Here is a 25,114-nt window from a genome sequence, read left to right as displayed (position 1 = left end):
CGAAGTGACCTACATGTCTAACTGTAAACAGATAGGCTAGAAAGATTCTTCCTTAAGAATCACTGTGAACCAGTTTCAGGCAGCATGGCAGACTAAACGTTCACAGAAAACCTTTCCATGATAGTATAAGTAAAATACTCAACAATGAAAGGGGGAAAAGATACTTTTAAATGCTTGGTTCAGCTGATGGGAAAGTAAAGGACTTGTTCAGGGACAGAAACAAGAGAGCAGACAAAATGAGGAGTGAGGGAAACTCAGAGCTCTCACTGTCCTGGGGGTTTAATGGGCCCAGTAATAGCGATCCAGGGCCGGAACAAGGCAGGAGGCAAACTGGAGACACAGCCTCGGCCGGCCAGCACATGTAGGAAGTATTTCTCTCATCTAAAACACCCACGTGGACAGACTAGTTAAAAACTGGCCCACAGAGAGCATCTTTCAAGATTATGTCTTTCTTAGTCTTATCTTCTGGTGAAAGGGAGGCGGGTTGAGAGGTTGAGAAAAAAGTCTTCTCTCAGAATCCATAACCACAAGCCTGCACTCGCTTAGTTTAGGGGCCAGATTTCATAGCACCTGCATGGTTCTAAACTCTTCAAGACAAAATTTTAGTTTTAAAAGTCACACAAAAGACAAATACCATATTATTCTATTATATAAGGTACCTAGAGTAGTCAAATTCATAAAGAGAGACAGTAGAACAGTGGTTGCCACGGGCTTCAGGTAGAGCGAATAGGGAGCTGTTGTTTAATGGGTATAGAGTTTCAGTTTTGCAAGATGAAAAGGCTTCTGGAGATTGGTTGCACAATAATATGAATGTACTTAACACTACTGAACTTCATACTTCAAAATGGTTAAGGTGGTAAATTTTATGTTATGTGTATTTTACCACAATTTATACAATTTTTAAAAAAAATTTAGTTTAAAGTAATACCAGGTTAGTAATGCCCCTAACTACCTATAAGAAACAAACAAAGCAAACAAAAAAAAAAAAAAAGAGGAAAAAAACCTCAACCCAGGACTCATAATAATTTCCAAGGAATCTAAAATCATAATAAATATTTTTAAATACAAGAAAAGGACCTCACATGAATAAGAACCAGAAGAATCAACAAACTATAAAATTAGAGTAAAAAAAGTAATAAAAATTAGATTTATTAATAATAAGGTAAACATTCTATGCAAATATTTTTAACATGAGTTGAAAACATATTAAAGGAAAAAGATCTCAAAATTAACAAAGCAGATTTAAAAGGTAACAAAGAGAACTTACAGAAATAAAGAAAAAAAACATAGTTCTTAGTATTATAAACAAAATTGTTAGTCTAAGCAATGGATTACTTTCATCGGAGAGTGAAGTATTAAATAGGAAAATAAAAATTGAAGAAATTACAATTCAGAGATGAAAATGGATGGAACTATGAAGAAGATGTTAAGAAACATGGAGGAGAGGTAATGAGATCCTACATATATCAAGTCAGTGTTTATGATACAGATATAATGAAAATATGGATGAAGCAGTATTTGAAGAGACAAGGACTGAGGTTTTCCAGAAACAATGAAAGACACATCCTCATATCCAGGAATCCCAATTTAGAAGTAACTATAATGTATTATTAGTCATATTGTGACTGTGCTAATTCGTTAATCAATTCAATCTAAATAAAGGCTAATGTGTAGCTTTTGCAACATTGTTAGGCTTATTCCTAAGATTAACTCCAGCCAACAACTGTTTGTATAGTCAGCTCTTCTGCTGTCCCCTACACACCTAAACATCCATAATCACCTGGTGGTTTGCTCTAATTTGTACATAATCTGCTTACCTATCAAGGTGCGACATAACTGTTTTGGAGATGTCTATGCCTGCTTCTTGCAATATTCGGATAATCTGAAAGGGTGAACTTGGATGCCTTCCAGGATGAATGATAACAGGGCAGCCAAGCTGAGCCTGGGCTTGAGCTGTTGCCTGAAGCACTTTTCTTTCGCTCTCAGTCAGGGGCCAGGAGCAACCAATTTCTCCAATAACTCCGCATTTGATATTGGTTCCATCAGCTCCGTGGAGAATTTCATGAATGAGGACATCAGTAAGCTGAGGAAGAGTGAAAATGAAAATATGGAATTTCTCAATGTAATGTCACACAGTACGTTAATGCGCTTAGCCATTAGTCATTCATTCTTCAAAAATGTATTCATCATTCATTCCATTAATATTGGTCAAGGAAAAAGGCATTTTGCTGGCCAAATCTCATATTCAACAAGTTTTCCTAAATCAAAGATTCAGTAATATCTTATTGTGACTATTTAACAGGAAATGTAGGGCTTTAGGAAGCTATAGAGAAAAGAAACATGACTTAATGGAAGTACCTTCAGATGAGAAAAAAAATCTATAATTTAATCTGAGGAGCATTTAGAACATAAAAAATTGCCCTTGAATCTATGTCAATAGTAGCAGTAATTCTTTAATTCCCCCTTATTTATGCGTTCTTTTATCCTATACAGCACAGAAAATTCACAGCACATAATACTAATATTACGTTTTTTGGTCAGATGTATAGTTACTGCTAAGAGTGGTTAGAAGACTGTAATAGTTGACATCATGATAGTCCTCAAATAATGTAAATATACAAAAAGGGAAAGGCCTGATTGGAAAATAAAGCAGATAAAGTTTTGAAATACAAAGTATTTTAAAGATTAACTCATTCTTTGCAAAAACTGTAGCTGACATGCTATGCCTATCAGGCAGTGGAAGATACAAATGAATATATACATATATGTGTAAACATGTATAAATATATACATGTATATCTAGAAAGAGAGCACATACACATACACACACCCAAAAGTTTTGCTGCTTATTTGTTCTTTTTGTCTCTGAAATATGGACTTCCTTCTGTCAATTCTTGCTTAAGATCTTATGACAAAAACAAAAGAATGGATTTTCTTCCGCCCTCCTGTTTGGTAAAAGGAGGAAACATATTTGCATATGTGCCCATCTCTGCCTGCCAAATTTCACCCTACAGTGAATTTTTGTGGCTCGTTATTTGGTTATTATAATATCCAGCAACAGGTTGCGTAACTGAAGCTTATCATGCATGAAAAACTGGGATTCACACTACTGAGATACAACTACTGAGCAGGGGTACAGTTTATGACTCTAAACATTAACACATTGAATTTTGCAGTGACCGGTAATGATTTTTCTTTATGAAGTGAAATGTTACCAGTTTGGGTCTCAGTTGGAAGGTGTCTTCGCTATCTAGCAAATTTCTGTAGAATTCCCAGCTACTTGTGAGCCAATAACATTTCCAAATGTAGATGACATGTGGGAATAATCCAACATCTGAATTCTGGCTATTCGAATGTATATACAAATACTGTCAGAGAAGTTAGGGCTTTTTACCTGCTCCACTGACATGGCTCTGGTCTCTGAAGAGTGAGTTGCATCCACATAAAACCCAGCTCCTGATATGATGTGGACGCCAGTCTCTTCTGCCAGCCACTTCAAAGTCTGCACATTGCGGCTGATCCCAGTGGTTGTGTTCTCCACCAAAGCCCCTCCACCTTTAGCTTTAAAATACAACAGTTCTTCTTTGATTGCTTCTGTCTCCTGATTCAACTGAAGGTTCTCTTTATGGGAATAAGGGTTTTTCTGAATCCAAAACAAATTTCTCATCAAAATAGGTTCCTTAGAGGTAGCTTCATGAGATGGAGGAGGTGGATAGTAACAGCAGTCAAAGGTCATTGTCAAATGTTCATGGGTCAGGGTGCGGCCCAGTTTGCTTGGCTCCACTAGGCCCAAAACAGTTTGGACTTTGCCACTTAAGGAAGACATTTCTGAGGGCACCAGGAGATGCTCCAAAAAGAGTGTTTTCTGGTAAAAGAATACTATAATCAGAAAATAAAACACACGCATAAATTCTTTCCATTGGGGATGGGAGGCTTTGGATATACACCTGTGTAAGAATCAGTGAAACCAGAAATACGATCTCACTTATCATCCTGCCAAAGTCAGGGTCTGTCCCTTATAAATTGCGTAAGTTCAGTGCAGCTCTGAGTGACATGCATGGTGTTAAATGTCCCCTGATCACTTCCACTGGGACTCTTCTGCCTGATTAAATCCTGACCTCATCTACTAGAAATATTTCTTGATATTCAATTCACATTTTTCTTTTGTTTAATTTTATCTCATTAGTCATAGCTCTGCTTACTTGGATAATTCAACAATAATCTCCATTTAAAAAAAACTTCATAATCAATAAGTTATATCAAAACCAGCCATCATGTATCAGAACTGTTTTATTTGTCATTTTTCAGCTAAATTAAATATACTGGGGCTACTGATCATTGCATTATTCATTCACTGTCCAATGGAACAAACTTCTTTTGAAGGTCCACCACATGCCAGAAATTGAACATAGAAAGAGGAATAAGACAAAATCTCTGACTTTGGTAATTTCATAGCTTATTCCCCAAAAGACAACTGGATGGGGGAGCACACCTAGGTTTAATAATGAAAGAAAGAAAAAAAAAGGAAAACCAAACAAAAAACTTCACTCTTGATGTTTTATTTTGTCTAAGGCACACAATCAGAAACACACTTCTAACATAAAACTAAAAATCCTTAGTCATAATGAAAATAACTATGATTTACTGACACTGAAATGTGCTCTCCCTAGAAAGAGTAACTACCTCTTCCTTTATCCTCTATTTACTTTAATTTGTAACATAAATTAAGTTTTCATCCAGTTTCTATCAGTGACAGCAGGAACCTCTATCCCAGCACTTCTGTTGGAAAGTACCTTTCCTAAATGAAGGAATTTCACTTGGAAAGAAAAAGGAGCTATTGAAGGTGGTGACCAAGAGCAAAGCCACCGCCAGACGTGGTGCTCCTTCCACACAGAGCACCACCCAGACACATTCAGAGGACAGTGAAAACACTCACTAGGAACTGGGGCAAGACAGTGGCTTTGGAGCTCTCCAACTGTTCACTTAAAAGACATTCTTAAACCACTTTTGCCACATCCTTCTGAAGGCCTTCTCTCACTTTCTGGGCATCAGTTTTATCATCCGTAAATTAGAATAACAATACACATTTCATAGGTTTTCACAAGAATTAAATTAGAGCCCTGCCCAGTGTGGCTCAGTTGGTTGGACATTGTTCCATAAAGCGAAAGGTAGCCAGTTCAATCCCTGGGCAGCGCACATGCCTGGCTTGCAGGTTTGGTCCCAGTCGGGGTGCATACGAAAGGCAACTGATTGATGTTTCTCACACTGATGTTTCTCTCCCTCTTCTTCTTCCTCCCTGCCCCTCTCTCTAAAAGTAAAGAAATAAAGTCTTTAAATAAAGAACTAAATTAGATACCACAGATGGACTTGTAAAAGTGTTTGGCACATAGCATACATTTGATGAACAGTAGCTTTGTTTTGCTAGTTCTAAGAGCAATTAGTATCTCCTAGGTTATTTCTTTTCAGAGAGTGATTGATTAGAGAGGAGATCATTTGGGGGAGCAATGGTGCAGGATAAATTTGTAATGGGCACAGTACATACATAAGGCAAGGTGAACAAAAGTCAGGGTTGGAGAAAAGGGAGAACTGAGTAAGTTAAAGGCCAATTTACATGCAGTGATCTGGAAACGAGGTGCTTGATACATGATTGGTTTAGATCATTTGACAGAGAACTTTAGAACCTGTGGCTAGCATGGCCATTTGCTTTTGACTGACAATGGTCTTCAGTAAGCTGGGCATTCATATCTAATTCTCATGGGACCGTGATGAAAGATCATGGCATTCTGTTTAGGGAATCACTATGTAGCCGCCAATCACTACACAGGACGCTGTCTTCCTCTGATGATGTCTAGGAACTCACTGTTCAGTAATGTCTTATTCCTTGTTACTCAGAGCAAGGACTATATGGCTACTTCCTTCAGTTGATGAAACCACGGTACCATTAATAATCAATTCAATCTCTCACAGGGGTTCATTTGCTCTCCTCTTCCTTCTGGCTGATGGTCTTACACATGTGTCCTAGAGAATCACAGGGGGCCAAAAGCTTGGACAAATTGATAAAAAAAACCATCACTTTTACCTGAAGAGTACCAAACTGCATATTTAATTGATACAAATTTGAAAGAGCAATGTTGGTAAGCTTCGAGCTCGTAAGCTGTGAGTCTTTGTGGAAAAAAAAAAAAAATCACTTAAGAAATGTCATCTCTTCTGGGAAGTTCCTCCAAACGTTCTCAGGCAGAACTAGTTGGTGCTCTATGAATGATAAGACACAGTGTAACCCATGCTTAACGGATACGAAAATACTACAAAACGAACTGTAAGCACCACAGCTCTGAGCTGGAATATGTCTTTCAATGGGATGTGTTCGTAGCACTCGTGGCTACTGCGCCGCTAGGAAGCACTCTTCAGACCACACCCAGCCCGGAAGTGGGTCCCTCCTCAGTGCTCGTGGCCAGGGGCTGTTAATGGCCTTCCATAGTAGAGACGCGGGATCACAGAACAAGAACAGTAATGGACAATGAGAGCTGCAGTGTACAACTGTGCAGGCAGGAGTGACCCCCGACAAAAAAAGGAGGCTTTGAGCATTCTATGGAAAATCCACAGGAAGCTTCATTCAGCATTAGCACACACAAAGGGCAGTGGGAAAAGGGATAACTGGAGCTATAAACACAGCTGTACTTCAAATATGAAATCTCAGCAGATGGAGAGACTGAGGATAGGCTGCAATTATTATTACACCCTTGTCAAAGGGAACAGCCCTTCTAATTCGAGTGGATATAAAATTAAAAAAGGAACACAGAACTTTAAAGGGGAAAAAAAAGAGAGAGAAGAAAATCAGAAAACTGTACAACAGAAATGAGCTGAAAACCAGAGACAATATGTAGGATTTATCATTTTTGAAAATACACACATGAATTCACTTTTATAAAATACATTAAAAACTTGCCCAATTTTGGAGATTTGCTGGTGGGTGGGTAGTTTGTGGCGATTTTAGTTTCACTGAGATTTCATCCTGGCCATTATGCTTAAGATTTTTATGTCTACTTGGGTTGAATATCCATTTCAATTATATTTTACATTTTTAGAGAGGAGTGTAGGAAGGATTTCCTGAATATTGTACATAGGAATGAGTGGAATTTCTCTTAAATGCAGTGTGCTGCCCCCCCTATGTCATGGACATATGCTCTTTTCCTGCCCCTGCCTCTGCTGCATCCAGTCCTAGACCTGGTTAAAGGATCCTGCTTTACAATTGTAGGTGCAAAGTTCAAATTGTCAAGTTGATGTTTGGTAAATTAGTTTTTTACTGGACTAAAGAGATTTGGTTGCCTGAGAGCATCAAACCAATAAGACAGGGACAGGAGTTTCAGCAAAGAAAGTAAGGGTTTATTTTTATGAAGAAGCCCACACCAGAGACACAGGTGAGCTACTGCTCAAAGACCTGGGTCCCTGATGACTTCCAGGGGATGGGTTATATAGGGGAAAAAAACATTAATCATGGTGACTAGCGAGTTAGTGTCGTGGTCTCTACTGATTGGTCAGCACTAGGGAAGGGGTAGTTGATCAGTGCACCTGGTCCTAAGGTCAGCCATGTCGTTGTGTGTCTGGTTTCGCAGCTTTTCTGAGCCTGGAGCTGAAACACAACTGAGGCCTAGATGTTAACTCTAGTTTGAAAAAAACTCTGTCTCTGGAGTCAACAGACCTGAGGCTTTGTCCTTAAGAGTATTTTATGCTGATCAGAACCTCATTGTCCTAAGGGCTTAATGGTTATAAAGGAGTGGACCTTGCAAGGAAGGAGGTAGGTGAGTCAGGGTGTTGAGGCCAGTTAGAATCAAAAAGAAAGAAAAGAGAAATGATCATATTAAAGAAATGAAGTTTCTATGCAGTGATAGTTTTCAGTTCACTTCCACAACAACTGTGCAAGCTCTAATCCCCATAATAAATCCCTCAGTCCATTTCATTTATTGTTGTTTTCCTTCCCTGATCAAACCCTAACTGATAAAAAAAGGGCGGGGGCATTCCCGAGTTTTATGCAGAAGGTATGAACTAAATAATCTGACAGCTGTGCAGAGAATGGGAGGAAGGGTTTTCAGTGGGCATTGCTAGAATGTGGGAAAAAATTGGGGTGGCTTGGTCTAAGATGACGCCAGTGCAGATGGTAAGGATGCAGAAGCAGTGAGAGGTGAGCAGATGGAAATTTCCAACTGGACTCACTGGTGTTATAACAGTTCCCGCAGATAAATGGACTCCTACAAAAATAAGTGCTGGCTGGTGCAAATGTGTGGGTGCTTTTATTTTTTTGTATGGGTTACATCACAAGGAGTGGCGGTACTCTGTGAACACTGCACTTAAAGTTGACATTTGATTTGTGACCAAAATCTTTTTAAAAGGACATAATATTTTTTCAAGCTTGTTTGAATATGTGATGTGTAGGTTCAAACCTGTGACATGTCTTCTCTCAAACTGTGTTGCTCTGGTGGCTGAACAATAGTGGCACGAGGACTTCCTCCTCACATACAACACCACTTGTCCACTTGCCTGGGTATTTATAGTAAATGCATGGAGATATATAACTTTTCATAATAAACATTGTCAAGAAAATCAATAACCATGGCTGAGTAAAGAGAAAAAAATCCAACCACTTCAGGACACAGAGCAATAATGGCACCCAGCAAGTTCTTCAAATTTAAACGTAAATAAAGCAAAACCACCAAGAGATACAAATGAGCAGCTTGTATCATGTATTCAGAGAAAAGTGGTGGGTTTTATTCCCAAGTTTTTTGTGTTTTCTGTTTGACTAAAGAAGTAGGAGAAAAAAACCTAGGCATATTTCCAAATTGCAGATAACAGATATGAAGATGGTAGCAGAGAGGTACCCAGGAAATGACACATCTGGAAAGACATTCACAGGACCCCTGTCCTGCACTCCTTGGTATAAACAGTCAGTCATGATTATTAAAGTCAGAAATCACATTAGGGCTCTCAATAGAAGGCATTGGGCTTGTGATTTAATTGACTCTTTAGTCAAAAGCATACCAACTGGCCAGCATTTTGCCTCACAGACAATTTGACTTTGGTAAATAATACTACAGTCATGCACCACATAATGACATTTCAGTCAGTGATGGACCATATATTCCACAGTGGTCCCATTAGATTATAACAATTCCTATCACCTAGTGACACCATAGCTATCCTAACATGGTAGTGCAACACGTTACACACATTTGTGGTCATGCTGGTAGAGCAAACCTACTGCACTGCCAGTCCTATAAAAGTACAGCACATACAATTATATACAGTTACTAATGATAACATATGACTGTATTACTAGTTTATATATTTGCTCTACTATAGTTAAGTATATATTATTCATTATGCTGTTACAGTTGTCCCAACTTTTTTCCCTTTGACTCTTCCGCCCAGTATCCCCCTCCCCTTTAATAGCCCCCCCTTTAATTAATGTCCATGGGTTGTGCATCTAATTTCTTTGGCTTTACCCTTCCCTATACTATTCTTAATATCCCCCTGTCTATTTTTTTCTTACCAATTATACTTCTTGATCCCTGCACCTTTTCTCCCTGTCTCCTTCTTACCCCTCCCAGCTGATAACACTCCAAATGATCCCCATACCTATGATTCTGTTCCTGTTCTGGTTGTTTGCTTAGTTTGTTTTTGTTTTCATTTTTTAGATTCAGTTGTTGACAGTTGTGAGTTCGTTGTCATTTTAATGCTCATAGTTTTGATCTTCTTTTTCTTAAATAAGTCCCTTCAACATTTCATATAATAATGGCTTGGTGATGATGAACTCCTTTAGCTTTACCTTGTCTGGGAAGCACTTTATCTGCCCTTCCATTCTACAAGATACCTTTGCTGGATAGAGTAATCTTGGTTGTAGGTACTTGCTTTTCATCACATTGAATACTTCTTGCCAGTCCCTTCTTGCCTGTAAAGTTTCTTTTGCAAAATAAGCTGATAGTCTTATAGGCACCCCTTTGCAAGTAACTTTCTGCTTTTCTCTTGATGCTTTTAAGAATTTCTCTTAATCTTTAATCTTTGGCATTTTAATTATGATGTTTCTTGGTGTGGTCCTCTTTGGGTCTAACTTCTTTGGGACCCTCTGTGCTTCCAGGACTTGTATGTCTATTTCCTTCTCTAAATTAGGGAAATTTTTCTTCATTATTTTTTTACATAAGCTTTTGATTTCTTGCTCTTCCTCTTCTCCTTCTGGAATCCCTATGATTTGGATGTTTGAATGTTTAAAGTTGTCCCAGAGGTTCCTAAGATTCTCCTCATTTTTTTCAATTCTTGCTTTCTCATTTCATGTTGGTTGACTCTTTTTTTCCTTCCTTATATTCCAGATCATTGAGTTGAACTCTGGAGTCCTTCCCTTCAACATTCTTGTGTGGATTTTCCTATGTTTCATTTCCTTCACTTCTTCCATTATGCATTTACCATACTTAAGCATATTTGTCAAGTCTATGGGCATCTCTATCACCAGTGTTTTGAACTCTGCATCTGTTAGGTTGGCTATCTCCTCATCTGTTAGGTTGGCTATCTGCTCATCACTTAGTGCTCCTTCCTACTGGTACCTTGATTCGTTCCCTTTTGGGCCATACTTTTCTGTCTCCTCATCTTGACAGGCTCCTGTATTTATTTGCCTCTGTGTCTTAGATAAAGCTGTCACACTTGTTATAAGGGGCAGAGCCTTAGGTATTCATCAGCACAGAATGACTCGTTTCACCATGTTGTGCCTCTGTATGTGGGGGAGGAGTCTGAGAGGGAACAGTGCCACTTGCTCAGCACTTGCCCCCTTTCCAGGCACTTCTCTCACATCCTGTATGGGACTGTTGCTCCTCTAGCTGTTGCCCTGGCTGTTGTTCACAGAGTGGGTGGGTCTTCCGATGTTCTAGGACTGTGGGGACCCTTTAAACAAGGGGATTTGGCTGAGAAACTGGCAGTTTCTTCCTTCACCCCAACCCCCAGTGGTTTGCACAGTCAGAAGCAATGAGGCTTTATTTTTCCCAGCACTGGGACCATGAGCTCTATAGTCTGGTCCGGTACTGGGAGTGCTTTCCAGGTGTCCCTCCCTACTTTTTAAAATGTGTGGCTGCACTTTTTGCCAGCTTGCCACTGCTGCCAGCACCACGCTGCCTCCTCTCTGCCCTGGCTCTGTCCCTCCTGTCTGTCTGGGTATTTCTTCTTTATGTCTTTGTTTGTTGGAATTCCATGCAGCTCAGTTTTCTGGACTTTCTGGTTCTCTCTAGTTTTGAGGTAGTTATATTCCTTCTTAGTTGTTGAGGGAGACCCAGCGTATCTATCTAGTCCTCCATCTTGGCTGGAAGTCCAGAAGATTTTCTTTCACTATTTTTTCAAATAAGTTTTCAGTTTATTTCTCTTCCTCTGCTCCTTCTGGAATCCCTATGATTTGGATGTTGGTACGTTTAAAGTTGTCCCAGAGGTTCCTAATCCTCTCCTCATTTTTTTCAATTCTTATTCCTTTTCTCTGTTCCAGGTGAATGTTTATTTCTTCCTTTTGTTTCAAATCAATGATTTGAGTATCATCTTACTTCCTATCACTGTTGGTTCCCTGTATATTTGTCTTTACTTCACGTTGTATAACATTCACTTCCTCCTTTATTTTGTGGCCATACTCAATCATTTCTCTGAGCATCCTGATCACCAGTGTTTTGAACTCTTCATCTGATAGGTTGGCTATCTCCATTTCATTTAGTTCTTTTTCTGGGTTTCGTTCTGTCTTTCATTTGAGCCATATTTCTTTGCCTCCTCAATTTGAGAGCTTCCCTGTTTGTTTCTGTGTATTGGGTAGAACTGCCATGAATCCGTGTCTTGGTAGTATGGCCTAATGTAGTAGGTGTCTTGTAGTGTCCAGTGGCACAGCCTCCCTATCACCCAAGCCAGGTACTCAAGGTGTGCTTTTCATGTGGGCTGAGTACACCTTCCTCTTGTAGTTGAGCCTTGGTAACTGTTGGCAGGTCAATGGGAGGGATTTATGCAGGCCAGTCAGCTGCAAGGACTGGCTGTGACCACTGACCCCTCACCTACACCCTCCATGCAGGATCAGTGGTGTAGGCGCAGGGTGGTGGTGTTCTGACATGGTCTGTAGCTGTCCATTGGGTGTGCTGGCCCTGGGGTTTACTGGGTGATGCAGATCAAGGTCATTCCCCACCTGTGTTTTGCTTGGGGCATCCTGCCTGAGCTATAAAGCAATCTGAGATGGCTGTTACTTGTGCTAGGCTTAGAGATTCCCAGGTGAAGCCAAGCTGTGAGTCTAAGCTGGCTGCTGGTGGTATGAGGAGCTCAATGAGGCCAGCTATTGCTTATTTGATAGGATTTAGGAACCTGTGATGCATGAGCCAAGACCAACCATTCATATGGGAAAGCAGCCTGGGTGGGCCCATAAGTTGGGTGGAGCAGAGTCTCTGGGGATATCCAAGGTGGGTCAAATAGTGTTAGCCAGGTTAATGTAGTCTCATATGGCACCAGCTAATTGGCTCTGTGGAGGGAGGATTTAGAAAAGAGACAATGGCCTTGGCTCACCTTGATGCCAGACACTTCAGTTTTTCCCTGCATGCCATTGATGACTCTCATGATGCCACCCCAGTGTTGGAGCTCAGAAAGAGTGAGTCTGTGTGTGCATTCTTTAAGATGAACTGCTTGGGGCTCCAGTGGTTTGTTCCACTGACTCAATCCCCACTGGTTTTTGCAGCCAGAAGTTTTTGAGGACTTATCTTCCTAGTCCTGGAACCCTGGGTTCAGTGGCCTGGTGTGGGGCTGGGACTCCTCACTCATGAGATATCCCTCTCAAATTTTTATCCATCACATATTGGTGAGAGACCACCTCATTCTGCATCTGAGCTACTCCTACCCATCTCAATGGATGTGGTTTCTTTAATTCCATAGTTGTCAGATTCCCATTCAACTTGATTTCTGATAGTTCTGGCTGATGGTTGTTCTACATTTTAGCTGTGTTTGATGTGGTTGTGCGAGGACATGAGCTGTGTCTGCCTATGTTGCCATCTTGACCAGATCCCTGCTCTACAGTAGTTTTAATCATTAGAGTCTACTATTTCTACTTATATAAAATAAAGTTTGCTGTAATACAATATGCCATTATGCAGGTAGCAGTCTCATGCATTTTGCATTTACCATGATTTTTGATTGCATTATTTTCTCTGGTGCTTGATTTAATCTCCTGAATATTTGTACAGTAACACGCTGCACAGGCTTATAGCCTAGGAACAATAGGCTCAACTATATAACATGGGTGTGTGTAGGCTGTACAATCCAGTGTTCTGTAAGTGCACTCAATATTGTTCCCATGACACATCACCTAACAACGTATTTCTCAGAAAGTACCCTTGTCCTTTAGTGGTACATGACTGTGCTGGCTTCTTGAATTTGTAGTCTGTTTAGTAAACAAACTGAAAATATTTTCTCCTTAATAAAAGAAATGGTCAGAGGGAGGAGGAGGAGGAGGGAAAGAAGGAGGGAAAGTAGAGGGGATGAAGGGGAGGGAGGAAAAGCCCACTACTTCTACTCAGGTCAAACGGCAGCATCCCTCACTACCTACCATAGTAACACCCGAGAATTGAAAGAAGTGCAATATTACTAAAACACTGTCTAGAGAACTGACCTTTGTTTTTCTTCATTTGGAAAACTGAAGTCCAGATATCTAAGCCTTTCTCATTCTCAAAAGGTTCCACACTCCTGAGCATGAGAAGTGCTGTGAGAACATTAGATGTAAATGCCTTAATTTTTCTATTCACATATAATAGCCCTGGGAGTGAAACATTATACCAAGTTAGTTGATACAACAGTTACAATTTCTTTTCCTCTATAAAGAATTCTTCACATTAAATTCTTGACTGTTTATAAACTGAATGTTCTCTTCCACTGATTCCTAGCAATGAGTTGGTTGTCTCTTATTCTGAGCAAACTGTACAACTGGTCCTTAACTGTATTTAGTCATTAAAGAGCTATTATTTTTTATTCCTGGTAAATCACAAATTAATATTTTTAAACATAAAATATCTGTATTACTTGCACAATTTCATTTGAAAGGCTTTCTTAAGGTGGCTTTGTTTAGTTGGAAGAATGGTAGAGTTAGAGTCAAAAGCTCTTGGCTCTTCCACTAAATAGCTGTGTGGCTTTGGGCAAGTTACTTAGCCACTCTGAGTCTATTTTCCCATTTTCTGAAATGAAGGGATCAAACCAGATGACATCTGTGCATCCATGCTTCTGTGATATCCTTTAACTTGAAAGGGATAGTATTGACTTTCTATAGCTCATTTGCTATCAACAAAGGCTGTACTTTAAGTACAATTTTTAAAATGTACATTTTACATACATGTGCATACACATATATCCATGTAATGAGAGAGAAAAAGAGTGAATTTCATTCATCAGCTATGAGTCTCAATGAAGGCTGCACTTTAAGAATGGTTTTTTAAATGTATACTTTATATGCACGTGGATGCACATATACATGTATGTAGAGAGAGAGATTAAATGAATGAACTTAAGTTGTAGATCCTCCTAAGTTTAAGAGAAAACTCTAGGAGGGATAGGAAATCCTGAACTTGGAGTTCTGACTCAAAGTTTTCTAGCTGTGTAACTCTAGAAAATTTAAAAGCTAACAATAAATTAGTTTCCTTACCTGAATGGGAATAATATCTACTGCATAAAATTTGGAATGAAAAACAAGTAAGATTATATGTAAAAGCACTACCTAAATCATAAATGTTCAGAATTACTAAACTCCAAACTTTGAATTATTTTCCAAATATTCACTGAATATCCTTAGGCAAATAAACCTAAGCTTGTTCTTTAAAAACACTACTAGTAAATGGTTGAAGTTTATGACTCAAACTGATGCTCTAACTTTGCTTATAAATGAATTCCTTCACTTGAGACCTGTGATTGTTAAAAGCACATTGACTGTTGCGATTGACCTTGGAACTCATTAGGCTTTGGACATGACCCACCCAAGTGATTAAAGCTATAGGAGGTCCTTGTTACCAATGGATAATGCCTTTTTAAATGAATGTGCTTAACACAGTGTGTTAGCTGGTCTCCATTGATGATTTTCGGTGAATGCTACCTTCCAATACTCAAATCCTTGTGCAGTCCCCTTCCACAATGGACCTGAGCTGGCCTGTGCCTCACTTTAATCAATAGAATGGAGCAGAAGTGTTGCAATATGTCAGCTTGGAACCCAAGGCCTTTGGTTTTGTGCTTTGGGGAACCGTGAGCTGCAATGTAGGAAGTCTAGCTACCCTTCCATGTGGAAAAGGAGAGATCCTGAGACCACATGGAGAGGGATAGCCCCCAGTCACTTCAGGGTCCCCACTGAGCTCAGCCTATAGCTAGCCCTGTGACGATATCAGAAGAGTGAATGAGTTATCTTGAACATTCTAACCCAGCCAAGATTTCACATGACTGTAGGCTTAGCTGCAGCCAACCTAGCAGAGTCTGGCCAGCCCACAGAATTATGGGAGATAATAAAATATCAATCATTGTTGTTTGAAACTAGTGTTTTGAGGATGGTTTGTTACACATCAAGAGATAACCAAAATATATGGAGAACAACGTTGAATAATCAGTCACATCTAAAGGACTCGATTAAGATTTCAAATAAAAAAAATAAGATAAACATGATAAAAACAAGTCATAATTATAAATCCATATTGATTGTTAGAACAAAGTATTAACTGAATGTTGGATTTGGGTGGGGGGGGACAAAATTATATAATATGACACCCTTTACTTGACTTTTAAACCTCAGTGATGAAAAAGGTTATTTCACCAAGGTCCTCTATTAACCAGTTGTTACACAACTTATTCTCTTTGGAAGCACATATCCTGATACTTTCCATGCCAATGTCTCTTCTTGGGTTATAAGGGTCTAACTCTGTCACCTTCTCATGGGACTTTCTCCAATATCACTTTCACCAACTTCATGACAAACTGCATCTTTCTTAAAGAAATTTTCAATATTATTTAACATCCTATTACTTGATATTTATGAATATCTACAGCAGTCAACCAGAGCTAGACAAAGAGATGCTGAGATGCTAGGCAGGAATGGGAATTAGTATCAAGGAAATAGAAATGCTTGAATGGAAATTCACTTTTGAGTGGTCAGTTTATTAGTATATAGATCTGGTTTATCTAAGGAACCTGTAAACTGAGGCTAGGGGCACTCATATTGTAGATATCATATAATGAGATTAAACAGCATATCACGGAACATGTCCCTTTGTACCTAGATAGTCTATTAAGTGATTTGTCTCTGTTTGACTATGTGTGTGTGTAGGAGGGGGATGAAGGGTCTCTCTTTTGTCCTCTATACTTATATAGTATCTAGTATTTGGTTTGCATCTGTGAAGCTGAAGTAAACTGAGTAGAGAGAAAGTATAGTTGACACTTGAACAATATGAGGGTTAGGAGTACAGACTCCCACACAGTTGAAAATCCACTTTTAACTTTTGACTGCCCTAAAACTTAACAAATTTGTCCCTGGGTATCACAGGTAGGTTGCTTCCATGACCCCTACAGACACCAAAATTCCCAAGGCTCAAATTCCTCATATAAAATGATGTAGAACAATGTGTACAGTCGACCCTCTGCACCCTTGGATTCAACCAACCAGGAATGAAAACAATATTTTGGATCCACAGTTGGGAACCCAAGGATGCAAAACTGTGAATACAGGAGGCCAACTGTATATTTATTGAAAACAAATCCTCATATAAGTGGATCCACACATTTCAAAACTCATGTTGTTCAAGGGTCAACTGTAATTAATTTATGCCTTAATTAAAGAATGAGTGGAAGAACCAAAAGTTTTGTTCTAAAATGAATAAAGTAAAATTTACTATAAATCTGAAATTACGATAAGATTTAAAATTCTATTTGTTGTTGAAGTGTGCAAGTAAAACAGGAACGTAATATATAAAAGACTTCAAATCCCATTTGATTAAAATATCCACAAATAATTACGTTTTCTTTTATATGCAAACAAATGTCTCAGTCTAGTTGAAATTACATGTTCTTAGTGATAAGTTAAGAGAGCAGTGGCTACATACATAAAATTCTCAAGCTTAAAAATAAAACCTAAATCATGATGTCTTTTTAAAAAAATAATTTCCAGAGGATACAACATAATGGAATACTGTCCAAATGCCCAAATACCAAATAACTAAGATATTTATTTGGAATTACTACTGCCACTTAAGCCCCAAACATGGCAGAGATGGACACTTGATTTCAGTTTTGTGTAACAGTGCTAACCAGTAAAACATTGAAAATGTATAATATATTTAAGGTTACACTTGAAACATAGGCAACATCAACTAACCATTTGGAATTAATCACGAACACAAATCTAGTTTCACACTTCAGAAAGAAAGCTGTTCATTTAAATGGCAACTTAGTCCTCAAAGTTAACAGACATGGTCACGCTGTGGGCATCCAACAGAAAGCATCACGTAGGAGACACTTAATACTAATATAATATTGTCAATTATACCTAAAAAAAATCCCAACCAGTTCACTGATTGGTTTGTGAAAGATAAGCAAGACCATAGAGTGTGGTGATATGATGTCCCTCCTTATAAACAATACTGGCAAAAAATGCAAATTTGCCTAATTTTTCTGAAAAATCAGTTTAATAGTACACATCTGAAATCCTGAAATGCTATTTTGCCACTGGGAATCTGTTTTAAGGAAATACTTAGACACATAAAAATTATTTATGCACAAAGATTTCATTATGGCATTATTTAAAATAGAGACCAAAATATTTTATAACATGGAACTGTTTATATATATGATGGAATATTATGCAAGCATTCAAGTTATTCTTTCATAAACTATTTAATGATGGAGGGAAATGTCCTTATTATAACATGTGAGAAATCAAAATACGAAACTATTTAAAGCATTATAAATTCATGTAGAGTTTAAGTAGAAATACTAAAATGTTACTTGTATCTTTTGGTGGTAGAAGGAAGAGAGATAGATATATTTTTTCTTCATCACAAGTTAATGTATTTCCCAGTTTTTTATGTTTATCTATTTCATCTATAATTAATAAAAGGGAATAAAATGGGAAAAGATCAATGTTACCAGTGTAAACCTATCTGATGCTTATACGAATGTCGTCGTCGTCGTCGTCGTCGGCAGCCGTCCGTCTCGAGAGACGATGGTGTAGCTTCTTAAGAGTCTATCTGCACCGCCGAGAATGGCTGTGCAGTCCGACTCGGGAGTGACACGGTATCTGTCTCCTCCCATGTTGAATCGACATCTTGCGATGACGCTGGAGTGTCCTCTCCAGTGAAGCTGAAGCTACAGAGCCTGGGCAGGGTGATATGGAGGGTCTGCTGTTGCCCATGCAGCAGACCCCCCCTCTCTTCGCAGCTGAAGGATCCAAGGGAAAGACGGAGTCAATACAGCTTGGCTTCAGGTGCGCCGCAGGACTTGCCGGTGTTGACTACAACGTCAAACCGCCTTAGGGACTCCGGCTCCGGATTTTCTGTCGGGGTTTACTCCCTTAGCCTTTCCCCTGAAGAGGTATGCCGCAAGGCAGCGGAGGTTTTTTGGAGTCAGGGTTTTCCTTCTCTGATGTGCCCTGACTGGAAGATCGAACCAGCGACACTTAGCTTGCAGGCCGACGCTCAATCCACTGAGCCAAACCAGCCAGGGTGTATATGAATGTCACATGTAAAATAATAGAATATAGATTTTGAAACCTCCAACTAAAACACACAGGCAGGCAAAGATGTATGAACTCCAAGAGCTATTTCAAATTCTTTTTTATTATTACATAATTGCTAATTTGCCAGTCATGCCCAAGATTTTATATTGTTTGTGTGCAAATATTTCTGTTCAAATTTCATGCCTTCGAGGTGGCTATGGTTCACTTTGATAAAATTCAAGCTGTTTGACTGAGTCCGTCATGGACTGATCCAGACTCGAATGGAGATCCTGGAGCCCAGTAAGAACTCTGGCAAAGGTTCAGCAGCCTGAGTAATTTTTATCACAGTCAAACCACACAAGGATCAAGATTCCCGTATTGGATACAGTCCTGTGTGGGGTAGGCACACAGATGGGGATTGTCAAGGAGATGTTTCATAGGAAAGTGTTAGAAATTATGAAGTATGGGTCATTATTTATAAGGGAAAAAAGAAGGATCAAACAAAATAAAACTTAAATAAAGATAAACCATATAAGAACAAAACATAAAGAGAATCCTTTCTTTAAGGAGGGTTAACGGTCTTTGTCAGGTTAGCCGAAAAACAATAGAAAGATTAAATAAAAACAGTTATCATAGATTCAATACATATTTGGGGGGTATCCCTTAAGTATAAAGGCCTGGCAGAAGGCAGGTAGAGCCTATGGGAGATGCAAAGATAAATAAGAGAGAACCCCCCACCCCCATTTCGGGGGTGGGAACAAACAATAATGCCATTTATTCATTTACTAAACTACCATGTACTGAACTCCTACTCAGTATCAGGTGCTACAAAAGCACTTTATATTTCTTATCTCAAATTCTCACTGAAATGCTACTAGGTTGATATTATATAAAGAAACTGAAGCCAAGAAAAGTGAAGAAACATGTCTAGCATCATAGAGCTGGAGGGTTGCAATTTGAACCTGGGTCTGCTCAGAGAATGCCAAATATGATTATGATCAGCAATTCACAGAAGGTTCTATTAGGGTTAATCAGATCGGCTTAGCCTATGATTACAATGACAACAGAAACCTTATTGGATAAGTACTTCATGCCAAGTACAGCATGTGGCAATTTACATGAGTCACCGTATTTAGTCCTCAGACAGAATTTAGATGTCTGCATTTTCTGCCTTTTCTCTGACACTATCTCTACATTTATTTTTTACATTGCCTATGTAAAAAAAAAATAACCCAAATTTCATCAAAGACTCCTGCCTTACCCACAAGTACTTGATTTCTAAATGGCCTAAATCCTACCACTTTCATAGCTCTTGAGTTCATCTTCTCCTCTTCATCCTCATAGCCACTACCTTAGTTGGAATCATCATCATCTTGTACATGGATCACAGTAAGAGCTTCTAAACTTGTCCTCTGCCTTTCTGATCTGCCTTCACCATGCCTATGGAGGGCTCTTTCTAAAACACAGACCTGGATGCATCTCTTTTGTTGTCCTCCTGCAAATATTAAGAAATAAATCTGAACCTGGAGCTTGGTGGCTCCAGCTGTGTGGAAGTGCCTATCCTTCTCTGGACTCAACATGTCTGCACTGGTCTCATGTCTTCGATTGTGTTTCTACCTCTTTTTCTTTTCCTCAGCTTTACAAACCCAGCTTGCTCCCACTCTGCCTCTGCAACCCTTTTCCTCTCCCAGCTGACTTCTGCTGGACCTTCAGGGTGGGGCTTTGGCACCATTTCTAATTAGAATCTTTTCTTGATGTTATTCCTTATTGTTCCAGCAATCTGGATAAGATGCTGATTCTAGGTTCCCTCCTAGCACTTCAAGTTTAACCTTGAAACTCACCTCTTATGTTAATGTCTCTTTCCACAAGACATTGAGGTCCTTGAGGGCAAAGTCCATGTCTCTTCCCTCAGACCTCAGCCCCAGCAGTGCCTGGCACGAAATCAGTACTTAATTAACATTTCTTTGTTTGCTTGTTTTAATCCAGCCTATTCCACAAAGGATTTGAGGTAACTCACAGGAAAGACACATAACAGTGAAGAAAACAAACAGTAAAGCAGGAGCTAGGAGATTATTGATGGAAATGTAAGTAGAATCGGGACCAGAAAGGAAAAAAAGTTTAGTAGTTGCTAGCAAAGGGCTAAAAAAAATTGTCCTGGAATATTTATTCAATATATTTCTGATAATACTGAAATCATGGCACACTCCTTTTATGGCATATCACAGTATTCCCCAGAGTCAAAACAGCTGAAAATCATTAGAAATCATGGACATTGTTTTCCCAGAAGTTTTTGGGCTCTGAATTTTGAGGCCATGTCTGTTTTTACAACTTGATTGTATTTTCACACTCCAGGCTCTCCAATGACAGTGAACATTCCATTTTAGACTATTATTCTGCATCCAACACAATATCATATAGGAATACCTATGATTTTTTACTTTCTAAACTTTCCCTTAAATAAGAGCAAAGATCCTGAGCATATGAAACAATAGTATGTGACTATCTTTAAGGATATTTCCTATCGGAATTGGTAAAAGCCAACTATAAATCAGAAAACTAAAAATACGTAGGAAAATTATTGCAGGTGATTTGTGTCTGTAGTCATTCCTTTATAGGACTAACACTGGATAATGAATCTTAGGTTAATTTTTTAAATGTAGAGACCATCCACACTAATTTGTTTTTAAGGCAGTTTCATTTTTAAACTATTTTCCTTGAAATCACAGAGAGCATTTCAGTTGCATGGATGACTCTGTATCTAAAAGGTACTTCCCACAAAATCATCTCAGGTTCCTTATTTTGAAGACCATTATGGCAGACTCTCTTGGAAAAGTCTTGACTTTTACTACCTTGCTTAACTAATTCAGTTAAAAAGAATCAGTGCTGCATGCATGCTTTTGAATTGTCAGGCCTACTGTGTTTGGTATGAAAAATGGTAATCACACAGAAAAAAGGCAGAGAGTCACTGCAAGGAGAGCTCCTCCAGCCTGATTCTAGCCCTCCTTGTCATGTTCTAGTGGCTTCCAAGTATGACTGCTGCTACCCAGACACCTGAAGGAGAAATGCCACCCATGCTTGATCAAAAGGAGAGCTGCAGTGTAGAACTAGCTTTTGTTCTGATAACCACTTTAATCCCATTCCACACACAGAGAAATAGGTACCAACTCTGAGCTATGTGAGCAAGGAATAGGTACCAACTCTGAGCTATGTGAGCAAGGAAGAACATTGTCAATAGGTACCTGTTCAACCAAAGAACAATTTTTGTTCTATCCACCCTTCAGCTCCACACTGATGAAATGCACTTCCAGTTAAAAGCAATCTTGTGTTTTCATGAGCATCATGGCCTCTTTATAGGCTTATGACCAGCTATTGTTATTCTTCTTGAAAAGCTGCTTTGATTTATAAGTCTGAGGGGATAGCATGAGTCTTATATTCTCAGAGTATAGTAGGACAATATAAAGAAATCTGCTTTCCAGGCACCCACAGGTTTCACCTGAATATGTTTTAATTCAGTGTGACAAACGTTTGCTAAGGATCTACTATGTCCAAAGCATGATACTACAAGAAACAAAGATGAAAAAGAAAGTCTTGCCACAGGAAGCAGAAAAGCCCCCAACACAGTGCTTGGCACATGGTGAGCATTCGATGCACGATTGATATTTTTTATATGTCAGTGGGACACCTATCACATAAAGCAGAGTGCAGGAAGTGTTAGATAAGAGTCAGAAAGCAAGTGCTTTGAAGAGTTGCACCTGGACGAGGTTCACCAATACCAGAGGGACTGGGAAGGCTTCCTGGAAAAGATGGTGTTTAGAGAGGCCACAAAATATTTGGAGGATTTTTACAAGGAGGCATTCTGGTGGCGTGAACAATGAAGAGCGTGTTTCAGAATTTGTAAGCCATCTGTAGAGGCTCATAGAAATTGTACTGTACGTCTACAGGGGAAAATACTGACGCATGGGCTGGCCCCAGAGGATGAGCTCTGTATTAGGATGATAGTAGTTAAATGGGTAGTTTGAGTACAGGCTGCACGCTGGAGACAGAAGACTGGGGGATGAGTCAGGAAATTAAAGCACTTTTCATTGTTCTTTAGGGATTTTAAGAGTAGGACCACATTTCAGGGCAACGGAAGACTAAAACAAAACTCTCCTTTTTTCCTCCTCGAACTTACAAAAGTGTTAACAATGATAGCTCTGGAAAGTACTTTTCATAATCATGGTTTGAAAATAAAATTAAAATGTCTGAAGAGCTGATTAAAGTCAGCTTGACTTGAATACTTATTTATCACTTCAATGTATTATTTATTGATGGGAAAAATTAAATCAAAATATTTACTATTAAGAAAGTTCACAGTAATTGAACTCTGGACTCTCAAACCCATGATGACTGCTATTCATATAACATTGTATGACTGTGTCTTCATAAAATGCTAACTCTGCTGAAGCCCCAGCTTCCTATATTGCTGGTTTCATTACCTTCAGGAGATTATGGAATTTGAAAGCATTATCTACAATAAAAATGCTGTGTGTTTCTCTGACGAGCTTAAGGCATTCTACACACTTTAATTAAATCTCCTAATGTCCCTGTGAAGTAAGCAAGGGATCAGCAGAAGGTGAGTCACTGAAAAGTATCCAAGTAGAAGATGGACCTCAGAACATAGGAAGAAATCCACTCTTTTTCTTATTGTTCTCATTTCACCAATGAGGAGATGATGTCATTATTCAGACAGGGATGATGCGCTATCTTCCATTTTAACTGAAGGCAGAATACACTGCTGTAAGTCATGTAAGCATCCCTTGGGAGACGGTAAAAAGAAAAAAAAAGGTATAAAATCCATAGGTTTTTCCATTGAGAGTCAACCAACATTTTTTTTTTCTTTGCTCCTCACCTGAGGATAGGTTTTTATTGATTTTTAGTGAGAGACGAAGAGGGAGAGAGAGAAACATGGATGTGAAAGAGAGCAATCCCATAGGGGCCCCAATCAAGGACTGAACTCACAACCTAGGTATGTGCCCTGATCAAGGATCAAATCCACAACATTTTGATGTACATGGGACTATGCTCCAACCTACTGAGCCACCTGGCCAGGGCTCTACCAACACTTGTTAAATAGCACCTAAAATGTACAACAAAGAAAATGTACATCACCCTTTTCTTACAAAGGAACACAGAACGAGAATCCCAGGTTGTATGATCCATAATCTCTTACCTTAATGTGATTGGTTCCTCAGGGCATGGCTGACCTCTCTCCACAGCTTCATTCCCTATATTCCCATGCTTCCCTCAGCTCAAGAGCATGAGTGGGCACCAGTCTGAAGGAGGTTGTATTGGGTATGTTGGAGACACAGTACAAATTGCAGGGCTAGACAAAATGAGAAAGAGTAGAAAACTGATCCAGTCCTGACCTTTAGTTCTACCCTTAGGATAGTAGTACAGACTCTAAAGTCAGCCTCTGAACAACCAACATACATGCAATTATCATATGTGATCTAGTTGATAAACCAACTCCGCTTCTTATAAAGGAAATGAAAGGGCCCAAACCACTTTACAGGACTATGACACCACACTTTCAATCCAACCACCTCCTGACATCTTGGAAAATATACTCATGACTCCCAGGGAAACAGATCCTAATGTGAAAAAATCATAAACAGATAAATGCTGTTATTTTAAGCAATAATTTCATATCACTGAAGTCTGGAAAACAAATTAAGATACAAATAATGAAATCCTATGGCCATATTTGATTGTCAGATGTTCATAGTGACACAAAATATACTTAAAATTATTTAGATAATCACAAAAATGAAAACACAAAATCAAAAATTTTGTTGTGACTTGGTGGATCCTCAGGTTTGAGAAAATTTGCTTTAAGATCACTTTTCTTACTGAGTCTAGAAAAGAAGGCAAGATAACAAGTTTGGCCTAGTCCTTAGAGAGTGTCGCATGTGACACAGAAACCTCTTTTTAAGAAAGCTAATAAGTGATGCACTACAAATAAAGTAGCAAACAGCTTATTTTCACTCCTGAAAATGGGTTCACTACAATGGGATCTAGGACAGATTTGTAAAAACTACATGTGGCATAGAGCAATCATCATTCTTTCCCTATCTGAGATGGCCAAAAAGATAAATACATGAAAATGCTCTGATGGAATTCTAAATTCTCTGTATTAAAAAAGCCTTACAAAACTGGGAAAATTCCCTAGAGCCAAATACATTTTTAACTAATACCTTGTCATATATATGCATTTAAATGTAAAGTGGATTTAATTGCTTATATATTTCCCCGTGAAAAATAAGGTGCCCTAAAAGATTTAGAAAGATTTGTCTGGCACTATACTTTAATTTGCTGTCTTAATCACTGCTATCTCCTGCTTCTTAAGAACTCACAGAA

The 25,114-nt window shown here is 38.9% G+C and overlaps 1 protein-coding gene across 3 annotated transcripts in view; it reads right to left on the bottom strand.

Annotated features, from left to right (window-relative positions):
* PTER (phosphotriesterase related) overlaps window positions 1-24,076 on the bottom strand; it is a 43,597-nt gene extending 19,521 nt beyond the window's left edge. Inside the window, exons 1-3 of one of the 3 annotated variants that reach the window (XM_090266566.1) lie at window positions 23,928-24,076; window positions 3,395-3,879; window positions 1,818-2,083 (exon numbers count right to left, since the gene is read on the bottom strand). In XM_090266566.1, the coding sequence (XP_090122692.1) occupies window positions 1,818-2,083; window positions 3,395-3,826 (698 nt within the window). In that variant the 5' untranslated portion in view covers window positions 3,827-3,879; window positions 23,928-24,076. Of the gene's footprint in view, window positions 1-1,817; window positions 2,084-3,394; window positions 3,880-4,936; window positions 5,057-23,927 lie in introns of those variants that run through there. The other 2 variants (XM_090266564.1, XM_090266565.1) reach the window with 2 other exon arrangements.
* Between the last annotated feature and the right edge of the window lie 1,038 nt (window positions 24,077-25,114).

This window comes from Furipterus horrens, unplaced genomic scaffold (assembly GCF_987537825.1).
Source record: "Furipterus horrens unplaced genomic scaffold, mFurHor1.1.pri manual_scaffold_2, whole genome shotgun sequence".
In the NCBI taxonomy this organism is placed as follows: domain Eukaryota; kingdom Metazoa; phylum Chordata; class Mammalia; order Chiroptera; family Furipteridae; genus Furipterus; species Furipterus horrens.
Note: the sequence above shows the minus strand (reverse complement) of the source record. Positions and strands in the feature narration are given on the sequence as shown.